At 31.3% G+C, this 18,259-nt stretch overlaps 1 protein-coding gene across 2 annotated transcripts in view; it reads left to right on the forward strand.

Moving 5' to 3' along the window:
- Positions 1 to 18,259, forward strand: part of ARHGAP32 (Rho GTPase activating protein 32) — a 417,059-nt gene that overhangs the window by 369,174 nt on the left and 29,626 nt on the right. For both annotated transcript variants that reach the window (XM_051986687.1, XM_051986688.1), the window contains 2 exons: positions 8,220 to 8,369; positions 10,298 to 10,400. In XM_051986687.1, the coding sequence (XP_051842647.1) occupies positions 8,220 to 8,369; positions 10,298 to 10,400 (253 nt within the window). The remainder of the gene's footprint in view (positions 1 to 8,219; positions 8,370 to 10,297; positions 10,401 to 18,259) is intronic.

The following is an 18,259-nucleotide window of genomic DNA, read 5'->3' on the forward strand; positions in this document are numbered from 1 at the left end:
TGGATACATTGCCCTAAATAAAAGTATTGTCCCAACCATATAAAAGAGAGGTGAAAACTGTAATTTGTTTTTATATTTAATTTTCTGTTTCTGTCTTTCTTTTTGGAATTGCAGGGAGGTTAACTATTACATATTAAACTTTGAGACACCAAAAAAAATTGCTACTGTATTAGAAGAAAATTTAATAGTTGTAAAATTAGAGGCTTTTCGAAAATAAGCAGTCTTTCCAAGCTTTCACTTAAAGCATAGCTAATATGTGACTTTTAAAAAGAGTAGTACATATTGTCTTAAATATCACTTATATCTTTTGTGATTGAAATTAATCACATTTTAAATACACATTACTCCAGATTTATAATATTCTTGGTTGCTGTGCTTTTTCTACTCTGTTGTTAGCCTACTGATAAGATTATCTTCTGTGAGCTATAGGACATTTTTGCTCACTAGTATTAAGTAAAAGTTTTATATTTAATTTAAACACTATTTTTGGACCCTGATTAATGACTTATTTTTAAAACTGCACTTGAAAATTTGATGCTTTCAGCAAGTAATAAATAGGGATGTCCAGTTCAACTCATTCCTACCAAGGTGTTTCAACCTACTACCCCAGTCTTCTGTCTGCTGAAGCATGAACTATACCTCATATCCTTGTGGCAAAATACATTTCTGTTTTTCATATTAAAAATATATGTGTGTGTATGTATGTGTATATATATATATATATATACACACACATATATATTTAAAATTTCATGTAATATTGATTAGAGAGATAAAATTTTGAAGCCACTAGGGAATAGTGTTTGGATTTCTTTTTATGAGGTGGGAAAAAGAGTTGAAAGTCTGAGTAGAATTTAAAATAGATGTAATGCTCATTAATACCACTTAATAGTAATAATAACAATAGTTGATACTTCCAAATGCATCACATATTCTCTGAAAAAGAAAGTATTAACAGGTATCATTTCCAATTTAATGATGAGAAAATTGAAGTTCATAATGATAAGTAATTTGCCTGCATTCATACCACTCGTAGGTGTTAGAAAAAGGAATTTAGCCTAAGTCATCTAGTTTCTAAATCCAATAGGTTAGCCACTAATTTGTCATTTATAGACATAATTTCATTTTTTTAAACAGTAGTAAAAAAAATATAGCCTGGTTTGCTCCTAAAATGTTTGATAGATTGGTAGATAGATAGATAGATGGATTGATAGATATGTACTAGCCAAGTAGATCAAAATGAGGAGAGCAAAATACTCCTTTTCCAAAAAAAATGATAGTCCTTCTCTGTCTTCCCAGTCCCCAAAAAACTAAACTTTGTTTAGTTTTTCATTCTTAATTTTTCCATTCTTCCTTGGACAATCACATGTCTGTTATTAACAGGTTTGTTTCCAAAATTATTTGCTGTTAACTCATTAATTATAGGGGTAGCTAGATAGCAATGTGGATAGAGTTCTGGTCCTGAAATCAGAAAGACCCATCTTTGTGAGTTCAAATCTGACCTCAGGCACTTAACTAGCCTAGGCCTGGAAAACCTATTCAATTTTGTGTCAGTTTCTTTTTTCTAAAATGATCTAGAAAAGGAAATGGCAAATCACTCCTATATCTTTGCCAATAAACCCCAAATGAGGTCAGGAATCGGACAAACTTGAACAATAACAAATGCTAATTGCAGAATTCTATTTTTTGGGGATATGAAAGGTCCATATCTGTAATATTATATCATAGGTGCATAAAACTAGAAAGACTTACTTATCTGACTTTCAATTTGGAAAATTGACATATGGTGGTGGTGGGGGGGGAGGGATTGTTTTTGCTTGTCCCTAAATAGCAGAACTAGGAGCAATATGTGGGAGTAACTAAATGGCAAGTTTTTGGTTTGATAAGAAGAAACTTTTCTAATTATCATAGCTGTCTAAAAGTGAAATTGGTTTCTTTGGGATATAATGAAGTGTCACCTCTAGCTTTTAAGAAAAAACTGAAGACAAATGGTTGCTTATTAAGAATACTTTAAAAGTATTTGTGGAACAGGTATGATTTGTATTCCTTGATCTCTGAAGTTCCTTCTGAATCTATAATTTTTTCACAGATATGAATTAACCTAGTGTGTACATATTTTAAATAAGTAGGCTAAAGTCTGAGAAGATGACATGTGTATTTAAAAAACATATGCCAGTGAGCAAACTGGAACTAGAATCCCAGTAACACTGACCAGATTTAGTGTTCTTTTTACTACATCAAATGCTTGAACCAATTTTTTTTACATTACTCATATTTTACTTTCCATCCAATTTATTTTTCCCATATTGCAAAATTTTTCCAACCCTGAAGGAAAAAATAGATTGATCTGAAATTAACAACCATTGGTCTCTTGTATGATATGGTGTAAATATCTTTTTATGTGGCTCATTTAAGATTCCAAACAACAATTAAGGAAAAGTGAAGATGGGAATGCCATGAAACAAAAATATACTGATAACAGGCATTTAAACAAATAAATGATTATATTACAAAGAAAACATAAGGCCCTTTTGCTTTGAATTTTTAATTTTTCCATTTGAAAGTACAGAGTTCAAATTCAAGGCTCAAAGCTATTTCATATTTTTTACAGTTTTACAAAGCAATGACTGTACTCTTATTCCAGCTTTTTATGTGTCCAGCTTTTTATACATATCTATTTATCTTTCCTTTTTTCCTTCTCCCTATCTTCTAACATTAACCACATTTTGTTAAGAAGAATATAACCTGCTTCAATATGAATGTAAAAATCTTTTAATTTGTTCCTAATATCTCATTTTCCTCTTTCTTATCATTTATTGTTCCTTTTTAGATTCTTTCCAGCCCTCTTTTTTTCTTATTTTATCTCTGATTTTTTCTTAAGTATACTCATCACTCATTTTTTCATGGACCAACCAGACTCTGAAGCTCCCTAGTTTTCATAACGCTTATATTTTTCTCTTGGAATTGCTCAAGACACTCCCAGTTATTGAATAATTTTTGTAATATCACTTAGTCATTCCTGTTTAAAAAACAACAACAAAAAACATTAAACAACTTTTCATCTTGATAAATAAAAGCAAACAAATGACAAAAAAATAAATTACCATATTGCTTTTCAATCTGCGTCAAGTATATACAAGTCTATCTTTGGTGTTTAAGAAAAAGGATTTCCTGGAAAGTGGTTCTAAGATAGAGAAGACCCAAAGAATAACATTCTCCAGTGTCTAAGATTCATTTCGGTATAAGCCTTTATAAAACACCTGCCATAGTGAGATAGCAATGATAGTATACAAAGATGAAATCAGGCAGATCCTACTTTTGAGGAACTTAAATTAGTGGGAATTGAGGAAGGGATTATTATATATAAAAACATAGATACTGTATTTTGCAAGAAACACCATATGTTAAGAATTTAGAGAAGCATGGGAAGCAAAGTAAAATAAACAAGTGTCAGGAATATAATATCCAGTTTGACTACAGCAATATATAGCAAAACAGACTTCAAAGACTTAACTCTGATTATAGAGTGACCAACTACTCATAACTTAAAAAGACTAAAGCTAAAATATACTCCTGCTTCTTGTCACAGAAATACTAGACCAAAGGTGCAAAATAAGATGTGCATTTTCATATATCGCCAATTTGTTAATTTGTTTTACTTAACTATGTTTATTTGTAATAAAGGAAATTCTGATACTCCAGCATTTTTTTCAGATTAGTGTGGTTAATTCTTGATTTGGTATATATCATTTTGTTTTGTTTTTAATATTTATTGTTATTCTATATTTGTAATTAATATGAATGTTTACATCTGCAAAGATAGAAAAAAGAGGATATATATGAAACTGTGAATCTCTGTAATATATAGTTTAAAAAAAACCAAATAATATATTCAGCATGTTAGTTGAATTTCTGTCTAATGAAGCTCACATTCTAATGGGGGAGTTGACATGGAAACAACCATGTACAATTAAGATATATATACAGGGTAAATTGGAGATAAATAACAAAGGAAAAATATATAAAAGATGTAGAAGCCAGCTTCCGTGGGCATGAAAGCAATATCACTTAAACCTTAACCTAATTATCTATCCATATGTGCGCTCATCATCATTTCTTACAGTAAATACTAGATTTAAAGGTTATTTAGAAAAGATTTTTTAAATGTTTCTTTTTTTTTTTTTTGGTGGGGGGAGGTGGGAGTAGAAACAGCAGTGAAGGAATGGAAGAAGAATACTGTCATGTTCTCAATTTTGGGGGGAAAACAGATTGAAATAAGGAAGATGCTCAAGATTATAAGTGTTATAGAATTTCATAAATAAAGCAAACTTTATCCAATACTCAGCATTAATTCTAAAGAACCTTTCTTGAGTATGTACTTTCAACCATTCTTTTTAAAGTCCAGCTTATTCTTATTGGGTTTATGTTTTTAGCTCATTGTTTTAATCTCGTTATTCGTGTTATAAAGATTTATCTTAAAGATAATAAGTTTTATGCTACCTTTAAAAGTGTTTGGCTTTCAGGAAAACTGGTTGTGTAGGCTTTGCTTTAGGTTTGAAAGAGCCAAGTTTCATATGGGTCACACCCTGAGGTTCAGATAAGGATGAGAGAGTTTTTAGATTTCTTTTATCATGTAATATTTGAATATAAAATTTAGACTACAGAATTTGGAATTAGACTATATGACTTGCTTTCTGAAAGCTTCTAGTATTTATACTGAAAAAGTATTTAATTTTTGATATATTATCTAGTTCAGTGCACACATTGACAGAACACAAGAATAACTTTACATGTAGGATCATAACTCTCTTTAAATCTCTTTAAAATCATTTTCTCTCTTACTTTCCCCATATACTCTACTATGCTATCAGTAGTAATAATATTTCAGTGATAAAGAATCTTGCTCTAAGTTGCCTTATTAATTCATTGATAAATATTTATTGAGTACTTTCTACGTATCATACTCTGCTGTGTACTAGGGGTATAAAAATGAAAGTCTATAATTTGTAAAGCGTATTCTTTAATTCATAGAATATTAGTGAGGACAGAACTTGTTCAATATTCTTGTTAAAGCTTTTAGTAATAAAAATAAAATAAAAAGTTTCTAGTGCATGCCTTCTATGATTACTTCCAATTTAGTTTGTATGCATCATGTATGTGTGTGTATGTATATATATGCATGTTTGTATGTATGTTTGTATTATACATATATATGTACTTTTTAATAAATTATTTATATGTTGTCTTACTCAGCAGCATATGAACTACTTGAGAGTAAGCACTTTTTTGCCTTTATTTATATCCTCATTGTTTAGCACCGTGCCTAGCATATAGTAAACATTTCATATAGGTTTGTTGACTTGACTCCACTTTCTACATCAAGCCTTTCTTTATCTACTCCAATACTGGTGCCCGTTCTTTGTTACTTTGTATTTATTTTGTATATGTGTATATTTGTCTCCCCCTATAAAATATGAGCTACTGTAGAGGAAGGACTGTATCATTTTTATCTTTGTACCCTGAATACTTACATGTGAGCAGTTAGAGATGGCCAATGGATTTAGCTCAGGCACTGGAGAAATGGGGACCTGAGTCCAAATTTGACCTCATACTTTTTAGCTGTGTGACTCTAGGCAAGTCACTTTGCCTCTTTACCTCAGTTTCCCCATCTGCAAAATGAGCTGGAAAAGAAAGGAATCAGCAACCCATTCCAGTAAGTTTACCAAGAAAATCCTGAAAATGGAGTCATGGAGAATTGGGCACAACTGAATTGATCATAATGGCTGAAACACAACAGGCATTTAATAAGTGCTTGTTTTGATGTTAGGATTTGTGAGTGTACTTTAAAAAATTGATTACTTTCCTAACTTAATTGAATACTGGTTACTATAGTTCAAATCAGTAAATATTTATTATTCCCCTTTTCTGTGCAAAGCCCCTAAGCCCAAGGGTGGATACAAAGGTAGATAAGACAAGTTATCAATACATTTTTTAATGGAACTTATTTATCTATACAAATAATAATACAAAAAAAATCACAATAAACACAACAGTGTTATGTTTATTCCTGGGTGGAAAATTCCATTTCTAATTGAGGTGATCAAGAAGTAACATTTGACCTAGGTCTAGGAGTGATGGATAAAATTTCAAAAGGCAGCAATACAAAGTGAGATAGTAATAAAGTGAATTTTTTGGGGACCACAGATAAAGAGCTAGAAGAGACTTCAGAGACCTTCTATTCCAACTCCCACATTTATAGATGAAGAAACTAAGGTTCAGTTGTGGTCCAAATGCCTTGCCTAAGATCCTACAAATTAAAAGTTAGCATGAGTGGAACTTGAACTCAGGCTGACTTCAGAGCCAGCATTCTTTCACTGTTATATACTTCTGACATGATCAAATTCCATAAGAAATATTAATGTGGTTCAAATGTGATGTATTAATTGTAGCAAAGAGGGAGGCCGAACTATATAGGGTAAATTTGAGTTAATCTTAAAAGGAAGGCACTGGGATGCAGAAACTGAAAACAGAATCTAACATTTGAAACAAACCTCAAAGACCATCTAATCCAAGGCCACACTAGCAATTATCATCAGCCTTCAGAATGAATTAGTATTTCCATGCAGAGATGAGAATTAGGGGAAAAAAACTGGATTTCTAGTGAGAGGACATGGGTTCCAGTCTCAGCTTTTGCTGCTGATCATATCCAAATGATCTTGGACAAATCATTTTCTCTCCCTGGACATTGGTTTCCTCAATTATAACATATGCTGTTGAATTTACCAGATGTCTTATGATCACTTGCAGCTTTAAATCTGAGCCTAAGATTCCTTCATGTGCATATAACTTTCCTGTGTTTCTGTCCTGTTTCACTAATTGCCTGTTAGATATTTCCACCTGGTTGCCCCATATAAGCATCTTAAATTGAAGATGTCCTAAAACAGAAATCATAATTTATTTCTCTGAAATTTTTTTCTAACTTCCTTGATTCTATTGAGAGGACCACATCTTTCCAGTCACCAAGTATTACTTTTAAGTAATTCTCAATTTTCCCCTCATACCCATCTTGTTGATGTTATCTTCACATTTCTTACATCCATTTTCTTTCCATTTATGGCTATTTGTCTAATTCATCCCTTCTCTATAGCTTCTACCTAGACCAAATAAGTATTCTCTGTGCTTCTAAATCAATCCTGAATTTAATAAATGCCCTTTGAATGAATGAGTACCTTCTACATTACTAGTGACTTCTGGTCATCCAGAGGCTTTATAAAGAAGGAAATCAAGTGTTTTTTGTTGTTGTTGCTGTTTTTTGCTGAGGCAATTGGAGTTAAGTGACTTGCCCAGGTCACACAGCTAGGAAGTGTTAATTGTCTGAGATCAAATTTGAACTCAGGTCCTCCTGATTTCAGGGCTGGTGCTCTATCCACTGTGCCACCTAGCTGCCCCCCGATACATACTTTTAAAGATACCCCATGCCATCTGGGGATGCTCTACTTGTTTGGTATTTCTTCTTCTTACATCAAGCCTAACTCTGTTTCTCTCAGACTTATTTTGATTTCCCCTTGTCCTTCCAAAGTCAGTCAAAGTTAGTCCAGTTCTCCTCTCCACATGGCAATCCTAATAAATAAGAACAGCTGTGATGACATGTCTATAATTCCCATCTTATGTAAGTTTATTCTTCTCCAAATGAAACTTCTCCAGATCCATTATCCTTATAATGGATACTGCAGATGATAATGAGAAAGAGATTTGGGCTGAATAGAATTAATTGGACTTTGAAACTGAACTGATTTGAAAGGTGAAGAAGGAAAAGGAAAAGCAAAAACATAGCATAATTTTTGGATATGACTTACTAGGTAATTTTTGTGATACCACTGGAACAAATAGGGAATTAGAAGTAGGAACAGATTTGGGAAAAATAATTGCCATATTGAGGTTATATATATGTAAATTTTGTTAGATGTTGTTATAGCTATAAATTTTGTAAATTCTGTCAATAGGGATGAAAGTAAAGAATGATACACAAGTTCTAATCAATAATAAATGATAACATGCTGTCATTCCTAAAGCAAGCCAATTTACTCCCTGAAGTCTGCTACAGATTCTTTACAGGAAAAAAAAGTCAGCGTCCACATCTAGCTATAGAGTTTAGTGGTTGGCCTCTATAAAATGCATCCTTTTATATCACAATTAAGAATTTGTTGTTGTTTTTGCAGTATCCAAAAAACACGGCAAGCTTATTACCTTCTTACGAACATTCATGAAGTCTCGTCCAACAAAACAGAAACTGAAGCAGCGGGGAATTCTGAAAGAAAGGGTATTTGGTTGTGACCTGGGGGAACATCTTCTGAATTCTGGTTTTGAAGGTAAATGTTGGGCTCATAGACTCCTGATTTGAATTAATGACATATACATACTGATTGTTGATAATGAATAAAAGCAATGTATAAAAAAGGCAGAGAGGTGATTGATACTGTCGGTTAGTGACCTTTTAGGTGTTCTCTACAGTTTGTGTGTGTGTGTGTGTGTGTGTGTATACATACACAAGTATATATATATATATGTGTATGTATATATGTATATATATGTGTGTGTATATATGTATGTATGTACAGTGACATGGCCCTAAGAAACTATCTATCTATCTATATATATATATTTTATATATATATATATATATATATATACACACACACACACACACACACACACACACACACACACACACATATACACACACACACACACACACATACAGTGAGAAAAAGTATGTACAGTTACATGATCGTAAGTCGCTTATCTCTCTAGGTAGATAAGACATTCATAGAGAATATTGTAATACTAAATAATCTTGTGTTACTTATCTAACAGCTATTATTATATTAGTTCAGTAGGCTATCCTCAGGGAAATGCCCAATTTCTATATTGCCTGAAGATTCTTTTTAGTTTACTTCTTGAGGAAGAGCAAGATTTCAAAAGCATGACTTTTATTGAAATTAAAATATCCCAGAACTATTAATCATGCTGCAAAAAGTTATGAAAATAGATTTCTTTGACAAATTGTTACTTCCGAGAAGTAATTCAGAGTACCAGGAAGAGTGAATCCAGCCAGTAGAATTGCAAAGTTCAATAAAAGGTAACTAGGGCTATAATTTTAGTTTCAGCTGTATACTTTAATGTCTGTTCTTTGCAAATTTAAATATGAATTAAAGACCATTTATCTTAAATGCTTCTAGTCCAGAGAAATTAGACATCTGCATTTAACTGGAATAAAAGATTCAGTTATATGACAATGTACATTAGTGCAATGAACTTTGGACTTGGAGTGAGAACATTTGAGGTCAAATTCTGGTATTCCTAGTTACTAACTGTGTGACCACAGCAAGTCACTTAACTTCCTTGAGGTTCAGATTTCTTATATCTGAAATGAAGGTAACAACACTTGGAATATCCAACTCATACAGGCATTATGAGAAAAGTCCTTAATTAACTATCCATATAAATGTGAATTACTATTTTTGTTGTTGCTACACAGTTGGTGGAAGAACCAGGACTTCATAGACCTTATGATATAATCTCTTGTTCTAAGAAACACCATGAAAAGTATTACTCAGTGTAAAAGTAAAGAACTATGCCTTTTTGTAAACTGTTTCAGGTTTTACTATTTAGCAAATGTTCTATTATTAGTCTTATGTTTTCATATGTTAATGCATATTTTCAATAAAATTAAAATTAGTATAAATGACTGAAGGTTTTAAAACTTTTTTTTTTACAAATGTTAATTATACTGTATGCTGTCATTTTGTTTTCTTTTTTTATTTCTGATAACTATTCAACCAGATACCTTTTTTGGTGCCCTATGAAGAATTTTGTGTAACAACTATATTTCTTTTTTGCCCGATGTACATAGAAACCAAAAGGTCTCAGCGTTGCAGCAGTTCATCTTACTATTATAACATAACACAAATGAGACTACTGCAGAGAAATAAAGAGGAGGTGTCAGAGCCTGATGAACAAACAATACTATCTTAATGTAGGAACCCACTCCCTAATCATAAATATTACAAAATACAACGTATCTTTATTATCCAGGGTTTTGTTACTGATTTTGCTTAACAGCAATAAACATAACCACCAACTGAAGTGCACTACAATTACTACATAATCCAAATAGTTCTTCTCTGCTGGTACAGACTATAATTTGTATATGAAATTCATGGTCCCCATGTCACTTTGAGTTCATATTACTATTTGCTATTATTTTAATTCTTTATGTAAAATATGATTTCTTTAGTGCCCCAGGTTCTTCAGAGCTGTACTGCATTCATTGAGAGATATGGTATTGTGGATGGAATATATCGTCTTTCTGGCGTTGCCTCTAATATCCAGAGATTACGGTAAAGTCTTTTCTCTCCTTTCCTTTTTCACTCCTAGAAAATTTGTTTTAGAACTAATCAATTTCCAAATTGTATTTCATATGTTGGTGAACTTGAGTGGGCAAAAGGGAATATATTATGAAAGAGGAAGAGTTGGTGTTTATATTATGGTCTATATAAGATTTTCTGAATACATATGCTTAACTATCACTTCAAAAATACAAACCCTATTTGTTTCAGTGCTTTTTGAAAGTTCAAAATTTCTCTTTTTTAAGCATATACCCTTGAAGCAGAGATTCTTAACCATTTGGGAGACATGGGCAATCTGATGAAGCCTATGAAACTATTACATGGAAATTTTTAATGCATAAAATAAAATATAGGAGTTACAAAGAAAGTCAATCATGTTAAAATTATCAATTATTAAAAATGTTACATTCTCCCTACCCTGAAAAAAAGAAGTTAGACTCAGGTTAAAAACCCCAGTTGTAAAGGCAGCTGAAGTCCTTGAGAAGCTGGCTCTACTAGATAATATTTTTTTCTCCTGTAACTTCTAAACCTACTGCATTCTAGCTTTCAATCTCATCATTTAAGTGAATCTCCTTTCTTCAAGTTTATCAGTAGTCTCTTAATTATCAAATCTAATGACGTTCTCTCAATCTTTGTCTTTCTTGACCCTTTTTTAACTCTAACATTGTTGAACATTAAATTCTCCTGGATAGTCTCTATTTGAATTTTTGTGACTTTTCTCTCATGGTGATTTTTTTGCCTGAGTGATCACTCTTTTTCAGTTTCCTTTGCTAAATCTTCATCCATGCCATGGCCACTGACTGTATTCTTCCCAAGATTTTATTGTGAACCTTTTTCTGCTACTGTACTTTATCCCTTAATGATCTCCTTAGCAATCATAGCTTCAGTTATCAAATCTATGCATATGACTCTCAAATTTATAAATCAGTCCCCATCTTCTTCCTAAGTTTTTATCCTATGTCGCCTTTTGAACATCTTGAACTAAATATTTTATATGCATCTCAAACTGTCCTAAAATAGAATTCATTATCTCCCTCCCCCAACATCGATTGTAAAAATTGTTTCCTAACTTTGTGCTTCCCTTGTAATCTTGTTTGCATTGGTTTTGTTTGTGCAAAAATTTTCTAATTTAATGTAATCAAAATCAACCATTTTACATTTCATAATACTCTCTAGTTCTTCTTTCATTATAAATTCCTCCCTTCTCCATAGATCTGACAGGTAGACTATCCCTTGCTTTACTAAATTTGGTTATATTGTCATATTTTATGTCTAAATCATGAGCCTATTTCAACCTTATCTTGGTATAGGTTGTTAGATGTTGGTCAGTACCTACATACTATTTTTCTAGTTTTCCCAGCAATTTTTGTCAGATGAGTTCTTATCTCACAAGATGGACTCTTGAGGTTTATCAAAGGCTAAATTACTGTAGTCATTGACTATTGTGTCTTGTGTACCTAACCTATTTCACTGATCCACCACTCTGTTTCTTAGCCAGTACTAAATGGTTTTAATGATCACTGCTATATAACATATATTTTTAGTTCTGACATGACTAGGCCACCTTACTTTGTATTTTTTCCCATTAATTTCTTTTATATTCTTGACCTTTTGTTCTTCCATATGAGTTTTACTATTTTTCTATTTCTATGTTGTAAATTTTTTGGCAATTTTGTATAACACCGAATTAGTAGATTAATTTAGATAGAATTATCATTTTTGTTATATTAGCTTAGCCCACCCATAAGCAATTGTTATTTTTCCAATTATTTAGATTTAACTTTGTGTGAAAAGTGTTTTGTAATTGTGTTTATATAGTTCCTGCGTTTGTCGTGGCAGGTGGAGTCCCAAATATTTTATATTGTTCACGGTTATTTTAAATGGGATTTTCTTACTCTTGCTATTGGGTTTGTTGGTAGCATACAGGAATGCTGATGATTTATGTAGATTTATTTTGTATTCCTGCAACTTTGCTGAAGCTATTGTTTCCAGTAGTTTTTTTAGTTTATTCTTTAGGAGTTTTAAATATACTGCTATATCATCTGCAAAGAGTGATAGTTTTGTTTCCTCATGACTTACTCTTAATTACTTCAATTTATTTTTCTTATTTTTTAAGCTCACATTTCTAGTACAATATTGAATAATAATATTGATAATGGGCAACCTTGTTTCACCTTTTTTTTTCATTTGGAATGTTTCCAGCTTGTCCCCATTACCTATATGCTTGCTGATGATTTTATATAGATGTCACTTAATCATTTGAAGGAAAACTCCATTTATTCCTATGCTTTCTCGTTTTATTAGTAATTAATGTTGTATTTTTTTTCAAATGCTTTTTTTCTGCATAGGTTGAGATAATCATATTATTTTTGATAGTTTTATAATTAATATGCCAATTATGACGATAGTTTTGCTGATATTGAATCAGCCTTGTGTTCCTGGTATAAATTCCATTTAGTTATAGTGTATTAACTATACACTATATAGTTATATATAGTGATAATTAAGAAGCATTTATTAGAGCAGCTTGGTGGCATGAATTTAGGGTTAGGAGGTCAGGAAGACCTGAGTTCAAATGTGACCTCAGATACTAGCAGTATGACCCTGGACAAGTCACTTAGCCCTAATTGGCTTTCTTTCCCACCCCACGCCCCCCAACAGCAACAATAACAACAACAAAAAAACAACAACAGCTAATTATTAAGTATTTACTTTTTGCAAGGAATCTATACTAAATGTTGAAGATAAAGGAAGGGAAAAGAATAGGCCCTACACTCAAGGAGCTTATAGTTTAATGGAGAAGACATGGTAAGTGACTGAAGAAAACAAAGGTTCAGTCTTCTAAGTATTTTGATTCAGTAAACAATACATGCCTATTGTCTTACAAACCAAGACCAGATCTCCTTAGCTTAGGCTAAGACCCCAAATACAGGAAGAGAAACTTTTAAAACAATCAAATAAGGGCAGATAATTTAAAGGATTAGATAATCTCATTTCTAATTGGATGAAATATTAGGGACTTTTCAAGTTAGAAGAGGGAGAATGAACAATACAGTTTCCTGAATTCAGAAAAAGAGGTGTCCTACTCCCCCTAAGTATTTGTAAATAATCAAAGCAAACTGATGGGTTAATTTTCAGATATGGGTTGCTTCAGATAAGTAGTTGTAAGAAAGCATGAACAAAAGGGAAAAACAATATAAAAATTATCATCAATATTAATCATCACATCTTTGAATCCCTGATGTCTGGTCTCTGGATATCTTCTCTTGAATATTCTACAGCAAGCTTCCTTCTCAGGAGAGTTATAAAGCAAAGGCTGCTTATGTGGTTCCAAATCCTTCTAAAAATGACTAGATAATTCTCATAAAATCTGCCTGCAAAAAAACCTTAATACAATTCAATACAATCTCTTAAATTTAACCTTCAAACCTGAAACTTTATAGAAATTCAGTTTTTAGATCCTACTTGCTGTTTTTAATCTTTATCTAAAACCTGTACCAGATATATGAATCTTAATTTGAAAAAAAAAATTACAAGGATCTAACTCATAAAATGAACTCTTCTATTTTTAAAATTATCAAATACTTTAAAATGAACCTGGGAAACTCATTAGGTGTTATGCATGTGTAATGACTTGATATTCAGTCACCAAATCATGCAGTTATCTCTGTTATGTTCTTTAACATGCCAAAATATTATAAGACAAATAAGTTAAGTACATTAAAAGAGTCATTCTTTTTTTGAAACATTTAGTTTTACTCTTGTAGTTGAGACTTTTATTTAGGAAGCAAATCTCAACAGCTTAGGCTCATTCTTTACAATGTGAAAGCTTACCTTTTGGCATCGAATAAAAAATATTATTTAAACAGTGATACACATCGTCTACATCTATAGTATTTCTTTGAAGTAGCTGTTCTATTCATTACACTAATTCCCAGCATTGTCTTTCCTGAAAATAATTTTTCTCATTATGGACAAAATACTAATGTTTTATAATTTGTTCCACTTATCTATTTAGTTTACTACATAAACCTCTTCATAGTTCTTAGAGGAAATTCAGGGTTGGATTTTTATAGAGGTAAAAATAAGTTTTTACCTCATGAACTCTTTATTCCCTAATCTATTTGAGAAATAAAAACTACTTTCCCAAATTTAAGCAAACAAATTCAGAGAAAGTGTTTCTGTTCTGAGAGATAATTTAGGAAAAAATATTATATTATTTTATTTCTCATTGATTTACCAGGAAATGGGAAGTTTTCTTATACTACAACATCAGTTTTATGAATAATGTAATTTGATCTACTGTCAAATTTTTTTCTTTTAAATTTTCTTAAATTGCTTTTCTGTTTTCATCCAAATTTAGCCTATTTCCTTACTACTTGCAATGTTTTTAAAGTAAGAAAGACAATAAAATTTAAAAAATTTTAAATCCATTCTTAGCTAGAGATAACCCAAAAGCAAATGACAGACTGGATTTGGCCTGCTGTAGTTGACTTCTTGACTGTAGAATTAACCAGCATGCATTTGCCAGTAAATGGCAGAATCCTAGTTCTTACATTGCCAATTTAGCCTTCATTTATTAATCTTTGACTTCCTAAAACTATCCAAATTTTCAAATAAATAACTGATTTTATATAGTAGATGGTTTTGTAAAGCATTTTACATATACATATATATATATATCATCATGATCCTTACAATAAATGTTTGAAGAAAGTATTATCATCTCCATTTTAAAGTAACTTAATAATTTATTGTTTAATTTAAATATTTTTAATTGAGTTGTAAATTCTCTTCCTCCCTTTGCTACTGTTTCTCCACCCACTGAGAAGGCAAACAAAATTATATCAATTATACATGAGAAATCATGCAAACATATTTTCATAGTAATCATATTACAGAAAAATAAAGCAAGAAAATTATGTTTCAGATTATATTTGGGGATTCATCTGTTTCTTTCTCTGGAGATGATAGCATTTTTTCATCAGAAATCCTTTGGAATTGTCTTTGATCATTGTTTTGATCAGAGTAGCCAAATCTTTCACAATTGATCATCATTACATTATTGCTGTTACAATACAAAAATGATTTCTTGGTTCTTCTCACATCATTTTGCTCATATAATTATTTTTTTCCTGAAAATACCTTCCTTGTCATTTCTTGTAGCATTATAGTACTCCATCACAGTCATTATATAAAAGTTGATCAGCCATTCCCCAGTGGATGAATATACTCTTAATTTCTAATTCTTCACCACTACAAAAAAGATTTATTATTAAAACATTTGTACAAATAAGTACTTTTCTCCTATTTTGGATCACTTTTTGGATCATGGTTTTATAGCCCTTTGAGTATAGTTCCAGATTTTTCTCCAGAATGTTTGAACAGTTCTTTAGTTCACAACAGTTCATTAGTGTAGCTATTTTTCCTTCATCTGGTCTAGTGTTTGTAATTTCTAATAAGTAGGAGGTGGTATACTAGAGTTTTTTAATATGCATTTCACTAATCAATTTTCTCTACATGATTATAGATAACTTTAATGTCATCTTTTGAAAATTTCCTATTTATATCTCTTTGACTATGAATTACAGATTGGTTCTTTTTATATAAATTTGACTCAATTTCCTATATATTTGACAAATGAGGGTTTTTTATTCCTTAATTTATTTAATATTATTTTCCTCCAGTTACATGTAAAACTATTTTTAACATTTATTTCTAAAACTCGGAGTTTGGATTCTCTCCTTTCCTCTCCCCCATCATTGAGAAGGCACATCTGAAGTTATGCAAAACATTTCCACAAAAGTCATGTTTCAAAAGAAAATATAGATGTTCTCTTCCCTTACTGCAATAACTTTAAGAAAAATAAAGTGTTTAAAAAAAAAAAGTATCCTTAAGTCTGTATGCAGACACAGTCAGTTCTTTTTCTGAGTAGAGATAGCATTTTTCATAATAAGTCCTTCATATTAGTCTTGAATCATTGTAGAAGAATAAATCATACCACAATTTTGTTATTACTTTGTACATAGTATCTTCCACTTTGCACAAGCTCATGGAAGTCTTTCCAGGTTTTTCTGAGAGCATCCTACTCATCATTTCTTATAGTGTAATAGTATTCTATCATAATCATATACCTCAGTTTACTTAGTCAACTACCTGATGGGCATCCTCAAAATGAGATTTTTATTAGAGGAACTTATTGTAAAAATTGTTTATATTACTTTATTTATTACTTTCTAGGAAAATGTTATTTCTATAATTATTTCTTTTAATTATATCTATTTTTATTTTTACTTTGTCCACCCTTGCCTCTTTTACTTCAGCTGAAGCACAATATAGTGTGCTTCAATCTTTTATTTTAATTTTGTGTTTCTTTCTGTAGCAAATATGTCTTTTGTAAAGAACTTTTTGTTTGTTTCTGTTTTTTAATATTCTACTATCTGTTTCCATTTTAATTAGTGAGTTCATTCCATTCAATTTACAGTTGTTATTACTGAATGTATTTACTTTCTATTTTCTTCTGTTTAGTCCTTCTCTTTCCCTTTTCATTCTGTCTCACCTCAAAAATCTGTTGTTGTTGTTTGTTTTTTTTTTTTGATCACTGCTTCTCTTAATCCAAACTCCTTTTTATCCTTATCTCTCTTTTACTCCCATGTCTCTTATCTCCTTCCTTTTTATTTCCAAATTGGGCAAAATAGATTACTGTGCTAAACTGTGTGTGTGTATGTGTGTGTGTGTGTGTGTGTGTGTGTGCGCGCGCGCGTGTGTGCCCATGCATGAGTGCGTTCATATATATTTCTCTCTTTTTGAAGCAATTTCAATATGAGGTTCAAGCATTGCTTACCACTACCCTATTTCTCTGTCTATTATAAAAACTCTTCTTTTAAATATTTCTTTAATGTGGGATAAGTTTTTCCATATTCTCTTTCCCTTCCTTCTCCCAGTGTATCCCTCTTTCTCAGCCCTTCATTTTTTTGATATCATCCTCATATAATCAACACAGATTTACCCTAAGCTTAAATATACTCCTTCTAATTGCCCCAATTATGATAAGCTTCTTAGGCATTACATTTATCATCTTCTCATATAGGAATTGTAAGTGTTTTATGATTATACTTTCATATTTATCCTTTTGTACTTTTCTTCAATCTTGTGTTTGGATATCAAATTTTATATTTAGTTCTGTCTTTCTTTCAGAATTGCTTGAATGTCCTCTACTTCATTAAACATCCATTTTTCCTTTTGAAGGTTTCACTCAAATTACTGTGTAAAGACAAAATAAAGGAAGAAATAATGAACAGTTAGATGATTCTGTTGAATGTATTGTGGCATCCTGGGCAAGTGATTTAACTAAATACCTTAGTTTCCTCAGCTCTAAAATAGGCAAAGTAAGTACTATTATTAAATAATAGTACTTACCTCAAAAGGATATTGTAAGGATCAAATAATACTTATAAAGTGCTTAATAAGTATTTACTCTCTTTCCTCCTCCCAGATTCCTGAATGCTTTAGATGGATGCCAAGGAATGACTTTGATATATTTTTTCTGACTAAGGGTCAGAAGCCTTTTGGAAGTGCTTAGAATTTTCTATCATAGAATTCTGCACATGAATGCTAACTCTGATTCTAGAAGGAAGAAAGAAATAAACCAAAACATTAGGAACCTAATGGGTAGATAAAGGCCTTAATTATCAAGAGAGTCACATATAGCTTTGTGAATGCATGTATCATTTCTCTAGCTAGCCTATGCATTAATTTAAATTCCTCAAAAGGAAGATAACACAAAGTCAGAAAATTCTAAAAGGAAATGCATCCTTATGCATTTCATACGAATGGATCTTAGAAATTAC

This window comes from Antechinus flavipes, chromosome 3, assembly GCF_016432865.1.
Source record: "Antechinus flavipes isolate AdamAnt ecotype Samford, QLD, Australia chromosome 3, AdamAnt_v2, whole genome shotgun sequence".
Classification (NCBI taxonomy): Eukaryota; Metazoa; Chordata; class Mammalia; order Dasyuromorphia; family Dasyuridae; genus Antechinus; species Antechinus flavipes.